Source organism: Dreissena polymorpha, chromosome 12 (genome assembly GCF_020536995.1).
Source record: "Dreissena polymorpha isolate Duluth1 chromosome 12, UMN_Dpol_1.0, whole genome shotgun sequence".
In the NCBI taxonomy this organism is placed as follows: Eukaryota; Metazoa; Mollusca; class Bivalvia; order Myida; family Dreissenidae; genus Dreissena; species Dreissena polymorpha.
The window spans coordinates 34,927,516-34,943,903 of record NC_068366.1 but is presented as its reverse complement, the minus strand read 5'-3'; the positions used below and the strand labels follow the sequence as shown (position 1 = coordinate 34,943,903).

Here is a 16,388-nt window from a genome sequence, read left to right as displayed (position 1 = left end):
CGACCGCTTTTCATCGTTTTCGCTAGGTTCGTTGACAGCATTGGTTTTTGTTTTCCTTAGACTCGTTTTCTCTCGTCTTAACAATTCGTTATCAACGCGTTTTGTTGTGCAATGTAGTAGTTGTCGAATACGTTTAAGAAAATAACCACCTCTGTCTTGCCTAGGAACTCGCCGAGTTCCATCATGTTAACTAGGCTAGATATCGACTGCCAATCCGAGTAGTCTTGCGTGAGACCCGTTACATTGGTAGTCAGACAAGTTCATTAGAATTTCAAAAACATTCATCAATTCTTGAACACTGTAGTTCAGCGGAATCTTGACATGATTTGCCTTAACGTTAGTGAACATTTTCACAATTGCTGCTGGGTAAGATCTCTGTTCTTTTCCCACATAAAATAAAACCCTGTCTTTGCTTTGTTTAAGCGATTGAATGAGCTTCGAAGTGATTTGAATGCCAATATCGTACTTCAGTTTAGTGAACAAGCGATTCGTGGCTTCGATGTCAGTGACACGATTATATCTTTAATGTTTATGGTCGACATGGTTGTTGGTTGTGTGCGGGTTTAGCGTTTCTATAGAAAACTATCCTTAAATAGATTTTTATCTCAATTTTCCAAACCGTAATTGTGATTGCATAGACAGTTAAACATCCACAAAAAGTCGTGTTTTTTTCTTGAGCTGGGCATCACCTCCTATAGTGTTGATCATGACAAGAAAAACATAAACGCCTAGAAGCGAATAGGCATAGTGACTTTGTTTCTCGAATGTTTGTATGTATCGTAAATAAACTTGATGTATGTGGAATTGTTAACCGTACTTTCGTCGAACACAGAGAAAAAATTGTAAGCTTTCAGTCGGTTGTATCCACAAATTGGATCGCCAAATACTGAATCAAAATGGCTTGTAATTTCGCTAGTTGTCAATTTCTTGAACAACGACATGCGTTCATCGTCTTTGAACTCATTGAGAACCATTGTGACTCACGTTTGAATTCCACACCCGAGTTTTAAGTTCATTTCTACTAGCTTGCTTTCGAATGTGTGTATTTGTTCTCGTATTCTGTTATGTATTGAAAATGCATAGCGAGCATTCGTGGTGATGTCTAGAGTACATGGGTGAAAGCAAGTAGGTGTTTTGTGCTAACTGTTCGTCTTCGTCAACAATCAAAACCTCGTCGATATCCATTGATAAGGCAACAATGTTACAGTTCATTGATACAATTTATTTACAACATATACAAAAAATATAACACACACAAGTCAACATAATCATACAATATTGCAACAACGTAGTCATTCGTCATCATCGCTCAATTCTAGATCAACTGAGTATAGTCTTTTCCTTTTTCGGTTTCTTCGCAGCTTCGTTTCACCAGATTTGCGGCATTCTTTTAACAGCCGGAGCGTTTCATAATTTCCTTTTCGTTATCGTCCAGCGTATCTGAGATTTCTGTATCGGAGATGTCGATATCGGCATATTTGCGTTTTTCCTCAACATTGGAAGATTTATTCGCTCTATTAGCGCAAACATGTTTTCGTCTTCCCCAGAACCGAGTATTTTGTTAATCACATCAATTGGAATTCGATCGAAAACGTTAGAGCTCACAGTCTTCACAACAACGTCCTGCAGGTTTTTTGTTTTCTTGATGCCCTTTATCAGATTTTGCGTTCTTACTTTAAGGCTTTTGTACTGCGCTAGTTTGGCATCAATCTGTTTTAGTTTCTCTGAAAGTTCTTCTATCTTCAAATAATCGTCAGGCGACAAAAAGACACCTGACTCGACTTCAGAAACCAAATTCCTTTTCACGCCGTGATTCAGTACAGTGTTCGCAAACTGCTGTATTCGTTCTCGGTTGTTCGTTTTCATAGCATAACTCGAGGTCAACATTGCTTGTGCCATCGTAGAAAGTGATTGCGAGTGTGCTTACTTTGTTAACTGCAGCTATATATATACGCGTGAAAAATAATGCACGTCTTACTTGTTCATCATTTGTTGGAATAATCGAATGTAGTACGCCTCTTTTGCTTTACGCACATGCTTGTCTCGCTCTGTCTCCAAAACGAATACAGTGTAACGTTCTTTACATCGCACAAGTGTTTCCCACATTCTATCAAATGATCAGTAGCTCGACAATAATGCTGCTCTGTTCGAATATGAGAGTTGTGTGTGTGAATGCGTTTTCTCAGATTAACGGTCTCGCCAATATACTCACCGCCGCAAGTGTTGCACTTCAGAACATATATAACATCTTTTGATTTACAAGTCAAGTTCTCTCCATCTTCCACATTATACACAAAACCACAATTAAACTGAAAAACTATTTCCACTCTTTATTGAGAACATAGAGTGCAGCGCTCACCGTTACATGGTTTAACTTTGTAGTCCATCAACAACTCGAAATAGTGAAATTATGACTAAACATGTGTTTATGCGTTTTTTGTTACAAAAACATGAAGATCAGCTGGTGCTGTGAAATTGATTCCTTGTTCCTGCATAGCACAAGTAATGTCAAAACACGAACAGTTTTGCGAATTTAGCTGACTGATATGTAGAGTTACTAATTGTTGTGAACAAAACTCGATTGTCAAGTCGAATATGAACACGTTTTCGTCTCCAATATCGTCTAGTATGGTTTCAAAAATGCTTTCGAGCAGTTCTTGTTCATTGATTGAAACGCTGATGCATCTATGAACTTGGATGGAAAATTCTTGAGTGTTACCAATGCTCTCGCTTTCAATGGTATACATGTCGTCATACGAAGTCATTTTGAGTTATGACAATAACGGATTCAAACGCATTGATATATGTTAACTCTTTACAACAGTATCGTTATGTCGAGCTATGCTGTGTAGTACAATTATGAAGCAAATAGCAGCTATCACAAGCACAATGAATCCACTAACGCTAACAGCGACAGTTTCCCACAACGTTAGTTTTTTAAGTCCCGGTTCGTCATTCGATGCACTTTTACCAAACAATACCTCGCAAATTGTGAGTCTTTTTTTGCATTTTTCGAATGAAATTGTCTTTGATCGCATGTCGACAAACGTGCATTCGTGTTCACTGATTGCTTTTTTGTTGTACACAATGAAGTGATCGCTTGTTACAGAAGTTTCATCTATATTTTTTATTTGAAACTTTGCCTCACTCATATTGTGTGCCGTGTTCTGAGTAATGCTAACCAAATATGAAACAACCGTATTATCCAAATCGTAAACACTTGCAATACTTGAGTGCGAACAATTTGCATCAATCCGAAAACATTTGCCATTTTCCGCTTTCACAGCACCAATATCGCAGTATGTGAAATTAGCCAATTGTATGTGTGGTACGCGAATGAAATGACCATTTCTCGCTATAAGCACAGCATTCGTGCTCTCGGTACAATTCTCAATTTGATACGTATTTCTATATAACGACATACAAATCTTATCAACAGCTGTGCCATCTTTGGTGCTGAAGACAGTAAGTCGATATGATGAAGCCTTTTTCGCGATAATAACTTCGTTACTCACTTGTTTCACTATTTGACTTAGCATCGCACGTAAAGCATGGTTACGTTCGTTGATAATCAAGAGTGTGTATTCACGAAACGGAGAAAAATGCGTATTAAAGGAAATCTTGAATGATGAATCCAAGTCGATGAAATAGCAACGATTGTTATGTACTTTGCCAATTGTAGTAGAACGATTACATGCTAGGCAGTAACAATTTTGCAATCCATACGTAGATACTTCTGCAACGGTCTGCTTGTTGTGCTTAATTCCCATTTTATGCTTGTTGATAGCATCTTGCATATTTTGAAATTGTTGGTTAACGATGTTATCGTTTTTAACTGGCAGACTAACGTTGAGTTTTGGCTTGTTAAGAGCATTTGAATTTTGTGAGAAGTTTGGTTTACAACAGTATTTTTTTTTAATTGGCGGACTTATCTTGTTTTTTGGCTTGTTGGTAGAAGTTTGAATATCGTAAAATTTTTGGCTAACGAAAGTATTGGCATTTTGAATATCGTGAACTTTTTGGCTTACGATAGGTTCAACGATAGGTTTGTTTGTTACTGACAGAACTTTAGTGTTTTTGGAAAAAAAGTCAGAAAAATCGATAATTGTAACATTTTCAGCGCTTTGCTTTTTATCCAAATTATCGTCAGAGTAATCCTCATCAAAGTTATCCTCGTCGGAGTAATCCTCGTCAGATTGATCATAGTCAAAGTCGAACTTATCATCGATTTTTAAGCGGATCTCACTCATTTCTTGCTCTATTTGTGTAATTGTGTCTCGCAATTCTTTGGACTTAGAAGGGATTATTTCCAAACCTAGATCATATTCTTTGATATACTTGGCGACTGACAAATCATTCATTTTTCTCTTCAATAACGCATTTTTGATTCGTGTTAACGCATGATCCTGTTTCTCGGGACTAGCACCTTCTAAATTCACATCGCACCATGTTCCGAACGTTGTACACAGTTCAGCATTAAATCTGATGAAGGCATGACCGTGCATCCCATTTGAACAAATTTCACTTCCATCATAGGTCAATGAAAAATTGTACGGAAACAAAGGTATCCATGCGTGTGTGTAAATCTCAGTAAACACATATTCTACAAACTCACTGATAGAGTACGTTTTCGGCTCAATTTGCAATCTAACTAAAAGACTGGGTAAGTCATAAGTGATAAACATTGATCCCGCTACAAAACCATCAACAACACTGTATACCGGTTTCGAAAACGCTTTTTTCTTGTTCGGACATCTAGATAGACCTATGGATTTGCATTGTTGCTCATGACCTTCTAAACTAATCTCTGTTTTTTTCATCCATTTGTTGAAAAATTGTAAATTTTCTTTGACATCGTCGTATAATGACAAATACTCATAGGTTACGTTTATCAACACATAAAATAAACCATTCGTAACGTCAATCGGTTTGTCCTGTACATGCTTGAAACAAGACGGTTCATAAAAATTTGGTTTAGGACGTCCTAACGCATTTGTTTGTAAAACTAAGGGAAAAAACAGGGCGACTATATGCACAAACATATACATGACGAGTTTTTGATGCATTGTCATTTTGGAAAGTTCCTATATAAGTATTTTCTACAAACAAATTGAAGTTATTTGTCTTTCAGTCATTCACATGGATTACACCACAAATAGCATTCCTATGTGTCTGTGGACAGATTTCCAGCATGTAGAAATAAATACAAGAGAACATTTTGCACATCAATTCGAAACGTACGCAAGACTCAAAGCTTCTCTACAACCAACGAAGTTGATAATGTGTCTATTTGATGAAATTGTGGAATTTGTTTGCAGCAAAACAAACATAAGCAAAATCAAGATTCAACATGCGCTAATGGACTCTTGTACTTCAAGAAAAACCTTTTTAATTTGGTCGTTTCTGATCAAAGATGTGACAAAAGAAACCTTGAACGTTCTTGCTACGAAAGCGAATCTGTGTAAATTCGATTTATTGTATAGTTTCATTCACGCCGAAAACTGGATATGTGGCGCAATTGATTTTCGAGGTGCTGAAAAGTCAAAAGATATTGCCAAAGATATTCTTGAAACAGAGCACGTTTTTGAAATGTTTAGCGCACATGCGATGACTAGATATACCAATAAAATTACCATGAGTAATATTGTATCACATCGTGATTGCTCAATAAAACGTATTGTATCATAGCTTGTGTTTTCGTGATTTGTTCAGAACATACTCAAATAACAAACAACACGCACAATTGTTTCAAGGTTTTTTATTAACATATACAATCGAACACAACAAAACAAACATGCATTAAATGTTAATTATTGAGTCACACATCTATGTGTTAATATCATGTATCACTCGAATGCCGCATCGGATGCATCATCGTCAGAAAAATAAATATGGTCGGCCTCTTCGTCCCGCGTTTCGTTGTATTGCGCGAATGCCTCGTAATCAGAAAAATAAATATGGTGGGCCTCTTCATCCAGCTTTTTGTCAATCAAATAGTCATACGGCGATTGAACATAAGGTAGATGTTCAATTTTATTTTGTTCTTCATCATCGACGCCACCGATTTCGTCCGCAAAACAATTGTCGGTTTCTTCTTGATATTTTTCCTCCAAAAACCGTTCGTAAGATTCCAAAAATCTATCTTCTATCATATCATCGATATCTCTGCTTCTGCAAACCCAACACCTTTTTCGATCATGTATTTTCACATCTCGATCATTGGAACCTTTTTGAGTTGTGTAATTATCATCGTCGTTTTTTTCCTGGCAATATGTTTGTTTTTGATCTCGATTTGCATTGCGTATTTTTGTTCTTCGTTTTGAAAGTTGCCTTTGCAAACGCCTTTGTTCAGCCTTTTACGATGCTTTTCCGTTTGTTTTCGATGAGAATTGGGGCGGGTATAAGTACAATTCTTTTCAATTTTCGCCGTAAGCAGTTCATCCAAATCACAATAATCATCGTATTCGTCATCATTTTGGTTATCTTTGGTTTGAAGGATATCAACCGATTTCGTTGAACATCGTTGGTTATTGCTTTTTGTTTTCGCAATTCCATTGTTCGCTTTTTGATATAGCTTAGAAAACTCATTTTGTAAGTACCGACCGAATGATTCATTGTCAAAAGGACAAGCACGGCTAAACCGTCGCTGACTAAGTTTCACTTCTTCTTCTGTGTTCATGACCCAATCGAACACAAAAGGGCAAACGGGGCACAGCTGTCGATGCCTCAGTTTTACATCTTCTTTATCCATGTTCCAAATGGAAATGTGCACATGGCAAAACACGCATCGAACGCACTCAATAGTTTCGGAGATTACACATGTGTCGTAGATGAACCCTTGGCTAGCCAGGTCTTCCTTTGACACGCCGTAACGACCATAGCCGCTTATATGCAGATTAATGCTTCGTTTTGATTGCCTGTTTTCGTAAGATTGAAGTCTTTGATACAACGACATGTTTGCGAACGAACGTTCTTAGACTCAGTAAAGCATTCATCTGCTATTTATACAAAAAATGTAATGTAAATTTTATGTCCATCCATGTAGCGATCAAATGCCTTATTGTCAGAAAAATAAAACGCCCGGCAAAATTAGCGGGGGGGGGGGGTCTTTTTAAAAACCCCACCCCCTTATTCAACCCTCTGAACATTTTCCGGGCCTATAATATAGCGCCGCATCCCATTCCTAAAATGGACACAAGAAAAAAGTGGCTGTGGTCTTGAGTTATCATTCAAAAACTATTTTACTATTTCGGGTCACCTTGACCTTGACCTTTGACCTAGTGCCCTCAAAATCAATAGGGGTCATCTGCTAGTCATGATCAATGTACCTATGAAGTTTCATGATCCTAGGCCCAAGCGTTCTTGAGTTATCGTCTGACAACCACCTGGTGGACGGACCGACAGACCGACCGACAGACCGACCGACCGACCGACAGACCGACATGAGCAAAGCAATATACCCCCTCTTCTTCGAAGTGGGGCATAAAAATAATATTAGTTTAAACAGATAATTATGGATTGTTTAATATAGGTAACGCAGTGTAATAAAAGTGTTTATTTTGAATATTATAGTTTTTATATCCTTATTTAAAGTGTATTTCATTTCGAAGAATTTCATATTTCATGTTGTACTTGTTCCATATAGATGTAGGGTACGGTTACGGTGAAGATTTTATTAAGACTATGCTTGTTATATTTTCTGTTTGCGTGTAACAGCTACCCTGCAATCGATGAAGACGACAATCGGCGGACCATGCAGAACCAAGTGCTTTATATCCGTTTCGACAACACTGTAGAGATGATAAAAGATAATCCATTTACGTCAAAACACATACTGCTCATTGATATTACCACTCAATGCCATAATTAAAATACTGCAAATATTGAAATAACATGCGTGCGTTATATGTGGTTTTCAATTGTCAATCCATTTGTCAAATATTTAACCTTCTAAACGATGAAGAATTTAAAAGTATCTAGTCATCGTATGTTTTTGTAAGGATTTTAGCATGGCAGCTATTATTATTTTAATTATACATTTATTGATTCCTACTACAAATTTAAAGAAGTTTCGTGTTTAACATGACGCAGTAGAAATTGTAATAATTATAACACTACAGCATGTTTATTTCCAAAATCTGAAACGGTGATGAAAAGGTGAAATGTTGATATTTAGTATGAAATAAAATATGTAATCAAGATTAAATCAGACTTTAATAAGTCAAGCCGTCGTAAATTGGATGGCACCGTTAATCGATCGTGAATCTGACAAGCATTCGCAAAGTCGACGAGTGTCAGGTTAGATATCAAGGGCAAGATGGTGTGTAGCTAGTAAAAACCTGAGTTGCCCTGCATGAGTTTGAACTGCCACAATGCTAAAAAGTACTATGTTTGAAAACCAAGTACTTTCGGGTAGTTTGTAAATTGAGGAGCTTGTCTCACGACCCCTCCATAAAACCCGACTTAATAGATCAGCTCATAAATATTAAACACTACATAAGGACAGACATTGAGACGTTAATTACAAGTTACATTATACCAAAGGTGTTGAGGTTGTTTGAGTGTGTTCTATTAACTATGAGTGTATTTTACATACACAATCGATAGATGACGCTCATAATAAAACTAGACTAATACGACTGTATTTGGTCTTGTATTTGTTAAAAGAACACGACGATGTTCTTATTTTCTTAGCATCTCAATATAATATTATTATATGCTAAATAATAGAGTCTTTATTTTGATATTTATATGTTAAGTTAGATTTATTTATCGCAATTAATGAACAAAAACATGATTATGATATCATGAATACTGAACGTTTTGTTGTCCAACAAAATGTATCGATATATTTTTTTTCACACCGAAGTATTATATTTTTAAAATTCATTTCACTAATCATTGGAATGGATACTTACATTGTAAGATTTGATCAAATCGGATAAGTATGCGATCATCACAAGGGACAAAAGCAACCACATACTGTCAAGCAGATTCATACTAGTATATATACATTGATTTGATTCAAAGTTTTATACAAAGATTTGTATAAAGTTTGATGCACACAAATTTAATTGTACAATCTCGGTCTACAGTTCTTACACAGTGCTTTTGTTTCAAAACATTTTTTAAAAGGACCTGTCAATTGCCTGTCGTATAATACACAATTATGTGTGTTCATCGGCGATTAAACGTTTTTGTGTAGATTAATTTGTACGTCTGGTAATAAACAAACGCTTTTATTGTTACTGATTGATAGATTTGCAGAACGTATAAATAATACGTTGACTTTATCGGCGATGACCCGGACCCGCGTTCGTACAATCTACTATGTCATATTGGAACTTAAGGGAAAAAGGACGTATCCCTCGTTATAAACTTTGCAGCCTTGCCAGATTGTGAGTTGCGGTAATGTAAAAACATCTTAGCTCTGAAAACCAAGATGCGCTTTCCAACGTGTAGAACTGATCTATTACCACAAACACACACATACGGTTGTCGCCCAATTTTTCAGCTAATCTACAGCCTTATATTCAACATTTATATTATAGACCTTGGTAATATAATTAAATTAAAACTGAGGCAGAATTTTGACTGATTATATGTTTGATTTTACTTGAAACAAATTATTACATTTTGAAATTGTAATAATTGTTTGTTGTTGAAAGATGTTGAACCCAAATCTTACGTCTGGTACGTACATTTAAGGCCCTTCGAGTTTTCTCATAATCCAATATGTGGTAAAATACATTTTAATCTGTGTATAATCAAACCATATTGCTAACTAAGTCATCTTAGAACGAATATTCAACTGAAGGTGTTTCCATAGACAAACATTTATTTTATGCTTTCCGGTGATTTAAAGAGATATATCAGTGATTTAAAACTGATAATTTCACTGTTTCAAACAGTGAAAATTATCAGTGAAAATTATCAATTATTTTCACTGTTTACTGTGAAATGACGTCATTTTTTACGAAATGACGTCATTATTCCAGCGAAATTCTTTAGTTAAACTTTTTAACAATGTATATAAACTGTTAAAACAGCATAAAATAAAAAGAAAATTTGTTGCATTCGGTGGAATATCGATTTTAAATCACTCGTAATCACAGAAAATATTTTTTTTTACTCGTGGCGAAAATATTATTTTCTATGATCACTCGTGATTTAAAATCGATAATCCACCGAATCCAACAAATATCCTCTATATCACTTAGATATTTATCACGACATTTTACCTAACAATGGAGCCATTACGGGTGTTCGTAATACGGATACGGTACATCTCATTTCAGCGAGAGTCATGAACCAATATTCTTAAACAATCTATTTAATCTCTTGTTGTTTACTGAATTCACCTGTTTAAACTACGTACTTTAACGGCGTTGATCAATAATTATAAACCAGAGTTTTATTAAACTTGAAAAAGAGAACTGTCCCGAATTGAAGTTTATTTCAATAAATATATTATTACAACGTTTGATAATAACTAATCATTTCCAATAAAATGTGTGTGAAAGAAATGTTTGCAATAAATATTTTATATTATGTGAAAATATAAAATGTAAAAACAAGCATATGCTGTTATTTAACAAGTTTACATTCATTAACTAGTATATGAAATATTGATAAAAGCTATACTCAATCAAAGAGCAAAATGACTGATTACATTTAGTTTCAATTTTGTATTTCACACTAGCAGATGATCGATTTGAAGAAGTCACTGAAACGACTGTTTATACGCAAATGATAACATCTCACATGACGAATGTCACGTAATGGTTTGGTTTGATGCAATAATGATATTTCTATTTGACACTGAATTAAGTAATTCCATTTAACCTAAATATGAGAACATTCTTCAAATTGAAATAAAAAATCAGTTAACACTTAGTAATAAATTTTACAAAACTAATGAATTTTAGGGATATTAACATAGACCAAAATCAATAATTCATACTGCATTGCAAAACATTGCCAATAAAACAATGGCTGGCATCAATTAATTCACTTGTTCTTTCTAAAGAAGGCGAGGGTAAATATATCAATGGAATTAAGATCGATCAGTTATATCCCTATGTGAACCCATTGTCTGTCTAACGCACTCAGAGGGTTCTTTCTATGAACCAAGTTAATTTAGATGAGTCCTGAGCAGCGTAGACAGGTTTTTTTAAGTCGTCACTGCTACCGCAAGGCACCATATCGGCCACAGAAACAGAGATCCCACTCACACGGGAAACCTTCAATGCGAAAAAGGAACGTTTTAAGAAACAGTAAATCGCAGTTTATAGATCCATCAATACAAATCTAAACCATACATATATGTTTGGGTGTAAATTTTATTAAAACAAATGTTTTGACAACACACTACTGTAATATATATATTTTTCTTACGCTAGCAATTGTGTCTTTTTAGATTTCAATCAATGCTTTTGTGTCACAAATATGTATATATAATGCAGAAATAATTCTCAACACAACCGGTTTACTTGTTTTGGTTTAAGAGACCTTTTCACAGTTTTTACCATGTATTGAAGTTTGTCATTAAATGATTTATAATGATAAATGTAAACATTGGATCTAAAAGCTCCAATAATAAACAAGAATAAAATTAAAGACAGAAAAAAGTAACAACCCTAAACAGGACTCGAACCACTGACCCCTGGAGTAACAGTCTTACGCTTAGACCACTCGGCCATCCGTGCTCATAAAAGGACGATGTATGTCATACTTTATATAAGCAATCCTCTTAGTGTCACAATATATAACGACAACAACAGAACTCTCCAAATTATTCAATCGTTTGGCGCTGCAACCCTTTATAATTTTCAGGTTTTAAAATCAACAACAGATGCATTTAATTAATATTTTAGAGCATGGTTATTTTTCAGTATTACAGTTTCCTCATAAATATCATAACTACAACAAACATGTGCGAATCTGAAACTTTTTAAAATAATTTTGTTAATTTACCAATACGTGAAAAGGTCCCTTTAAGTGTACAAGAATGTCCTTTGACATCGATGCCGTTTTCTGGGACAAACGAACTATTTCCGGTCAGTCAGTTTTAGCACATGTTTAGATGTTAGCTTTTTTTAGATACAAAAAATGAAGTGCAAAAACTGTGGCATTATGCATACCTTGGCTATGACAATTTTGACTTCACGTTGTTTACTCCGGGCATAGGTAACCGCTCGCGGGAAGCAGAGTCACTGATGAGGATATCGACCAGATGTGGGGATCTTCAGATATTGGTCCTCACACGTCAGCTTTCTGTAGTTTAGAATTTCATAATAAATACTACACGACAGTAATCTACATGAGGAATTAACTAATTTCCCTTCTAATTCAACTTCGTCTTTTGCATTTAAACTAATAAGTTTGAATGTACATTTTAAAATACTGAACACATATAAATATAATAAATTGAATATAATTGCTTATGTTTTTACATTATATTTCATTGATACAAGTTAATCAGACATGTCTTGTTTCAATATAACTTCAATAGTATATTGAGAATAATATTCATGACCCTATTAAAGTGAAATTATGGGCATTTTTCACTGTGGAATTGAGCTGAAAAGAATTAACAGATAAAGAAAGTTAGTTAAAATGTGGTAACTGACCAATTCTCTGCAACTCATCCTGCTACCAGTTGTTTATAAAAAATATATATTATATTCGATATTTTACATGACTGTCCCAGTCCTCTAAGCCGAAGTACACCGTAAAAAGAAAAATTATGTGGACTTCCAATTTCGTGTTTTGTCATGGTTATTTTCTTTGTGCTTTGTTAAAGTATACGCATACTCATTAATAAAACGTTACAAATGCCATCATGAATACTTTATTTGAAAATGAATTAACGTCAGTTAAAATTAACGACTTTCATTCATGCATTATTACTCTTCAGCAATCATGATGCAATGTATGTTTTTATCGTCCTTTATTTTACGGTGTGGTTTTCGCTTTATTCAATTTATCGATATGCGAGTCTTGTGTAATGCTTCAATGCGAGGTTACTGTGAAAAGGTCGCGTCGGTCGACTTTACAACGTTTTACCATACCAGAATAACAGTCCAATAATATATACCGGATCTCGTTCAACGGGTCGTAGAAATGAATAGACAATGTGTTCCTCCTTGTAAACATAAATGGTTTTAACCGTTGCAACTAATGTCTAATACACGCACCAAAAGGTCAAAGCATACTTGAAATTATAAATTATTTTTTTAATAACTTATATAAGACTGTTATTTGTTTTGGTTCAAAAACTGCCCAAAAACTGAATTGTTGAATATGTCGACGTTTCAGTTTATCGTACTATTTAAATTTTAATGTATTGACAATTGGACTAAATATTGCTCTCAAATCAATATTCGGAAACGATTATCTTCCACTTTGTCGACCCTATGCGTATCAATTGCACCATTTTAAATAAAAGTATTTCGTTTAGATTAGCTTATTACGCGGTTAAAGTTCAATAATATGTACGTTGTTTCGCAAAGGTAAACACTTTTCGACCAAGCTTAGGGTAAACTAAAAGTCCAGCTCATTGATTTTAAAAAGGGGTAGTGTTGTACAAGTTACAAACATTATCCAAAGAATCGATATTTTTAACCAAATACATTTGACAAGGTTCATTTCTCATTTTGCAATTCGTTTTCATGTTAAGATATGATCTTGAAAAGAATATATTGCCTAAAGCAATGTTTACAAATATATAAGAAGTTTGTTTATTTTATTGGATAAAAATTGCACTGCATACATTGATTAATGATCTGTTGGTTTTTCAAAAGGAAATACCATAAAGGATTGTACACACAGTTTTAAAGTATGCTGCAGTGTCGCATATTGTATTTTTTCACACGGATTATATGTCAATTTAACAAATAACTGGAAGTCCCTTTCATAAACTTTTTGAAATACAATATGACAATATAATTTTTGTCATAAAATGTCGCAGGATATTTTAATAAAATAAAGGAAGTTTGTCAACAAACCCGCGCAGACGGCCTTTCGTAATTGCGACAAGATAAAGTTTATCGTACATTATTCTGTACAACCATAAATATGATTTAACAGACATCGAGTCTATGATAAGGATTCGCTAAATCGTGGTTAACAGATTAAAAGACACCAAACGAGTAAGGCATGTCTTTCAAAACTTTAACATTTACATTAAATGTGTGACCCTCTTAATGCTTGAAGTATTAGCTTCCCAATTAATCGAAAGTAACTGACACCTACGTATTCAAGATAGGACACCTAGAAAGCTCAAGTATCAATTGAATTTCTGATAATCGCACGGCAATCTTGATAATACTTGTTATGTTGTAAAAGGTTATCGGAAAACATACAGAGCGGCATTTTAATGTTTCATTGTGTCAGTATGTGCAGCTTATGAACTGTGAGATTACGAACACGCCGCATGTGTTCATTTTATTAATTAACAGTTTGACGATGTTCACACACTTACATAAATGTTCGAATTACGATGTACTTCAGTAGGTTGTCCGTTGTGGGAACGAGTTATTTGCATGAATAACGATCATATGGTTTTCATACAATCAGGTTGCGGGCGCTCTATATTGTTCAAATTAGGGAAACCGATCATCATTGTACGATAAGGCCATACAAACACATTGCTTTAAACTAATTAAATGGAAAAATACATCGTCTAGGCAATGTTGTTTGGAGTGATGGTTTTTTTTATGTATTGCGTCGTCTGCATACATCATAATTCGTTGTCGGTAGGTGAACAGTACTCATGACTGAATTGAGCTCGTGTACAGGTATGCCATATTTCCATTCTGTTTAATTAAATGTTTCAGTGTGTGATATTCAAAGCATCACACATTCGAAGTTTTAAATACTGATGTTTACGTGCATAAAACAACGAAATAGTATGTTATTTGTTTTATTAGCTTGTTGTATTCCTTATTATGAACATGATATGATATGTATGTAATGTATATTCAAAAGGGATGAGTATGAAATGATAACACAGCAACGACAGGATGAAAGACCGTGTCCTGCAGATTGATATTTGTCCGTATTGCAAAACTGTCCCACCCACGACTGTCTTTGTTTAAAGACATTTCCAATGTACTTGAATGGGTCTGTGGACAACTCTGACAACCATTATCATTTTGCAAGTGTGCACCTTTCATATTATGAACAATATTGAGAACATCTCGAGAAAATATCACAAAGACTGATGCTACCGATGTGTACTATCACGATCATCATTTACTATTTATTTTGGGAAACATTACTTTTTGTTAAAGTTTTCGAATCGGTCGTGTAATGTCCATCGATATCTAACGCTTCCTGTATCATAATAATTAGAGGTAGGAAACTACCATGCATACAAATTAAATTTATTATGTTGAATGCTTAATAAGCATCCTGCTATAATACCATAATATGCATTATATATTATTGTTAAGCTGTTTGTTATTATAATCATAACAATGTGTGTACGTAGCTTTATGTTCAGTTTGCTGTTAAAGTCTGTAAATAATTCTGACAAGGTATACAATATAAATGCATCATTGCCAATGACCCATCATTAGGGCGAGTCGACATTATTATAGTAAAGTACATAGTTTTTGCATGCAAGACACCACGTGCAGAAAAAAAACATGCACGGTTTTATAGCAGTCTACACCACTTAATTCATAACGTGTATGCACAATAATGCGATGTATTAATTAACACAAAGGTTCGACATGTATGAATTCAATAAGGAAAGTTTTAACGATTTCTTAATTTTATATTATCGCGTATGATATATGCTGTTAGGAATGTTGAAACTAACTGAACGGGTTGCATAAGAACGTGCATTTTGAGTTTAATTTAAGCTTTTCTAAAACTGAATAAAAATGAAATATTGCATCATAACTGGGTTAATGAAGAACGGCAGAACTATATTAAATTGTTTGAAATGTAACTAGGTAAACATATAAATAACCTAATTACTATTGCGGGTGTTTAATTACTCTGCTCGAGTTATATTTCTGCACTTATCTAGTTAATTTTACAATGACCTACTCAATAAAGCAAGAATAGACGTTGATATTTGATACGTCCTAAATAGCTGGTATTTAGTTGGCTTTTTTCACACAATAGTCTATTTGACAACTTAACCGGTAAGTGCATCTGAGTCATCGAGCATGTGTCTGATTTCGTCCTTTATTATTTCCTGTGATTCAATTCTATCATCGGCTCTCCCGTATGTTTGAGCAAACGTAATACATATTTATAGACTAGTCTGGCATTTTTTCGAATAGTCTTTTTATTAAATGATATAAAACATGACATTTCAAAAACATTTAATTTTTTTTTATTATTTTCTCTATATATATTTGAATAGTAAA

General features: G+C 34.4%; 1 protein-coding gene across 1 annotated transcript in view; it reads right to left on the bottom strand.

The window, feature by feature from the left end:
* Positions 1-10,526: 10,526 nt before the first annotated feature.
* LOC127852515 (transcription cofactor vestigial-like protein 3) overlaps positions 10,527-16,388 on the bottom strand; it is a 157,058-nt gene continuing 151,196 nt past the window's right edge. The window contains exons 3-4 of the mRNA XM_052386473.1: positions 12,144-12,276; positions 10,527-11,243 (exon numbers count right to left, since the gene is read on the bottom strand). Of these exons, the coding sequence (XP_052242433.1) occupies positions 12,269-12,276 (8 nt within the window). The 3' untranslated portion in view covers positions 10,527-11,243; positions 12,144-12,268. The remainder of the gene's footprint in view (positions 11,244-12,143; positions 12,277-16,388) is intronic.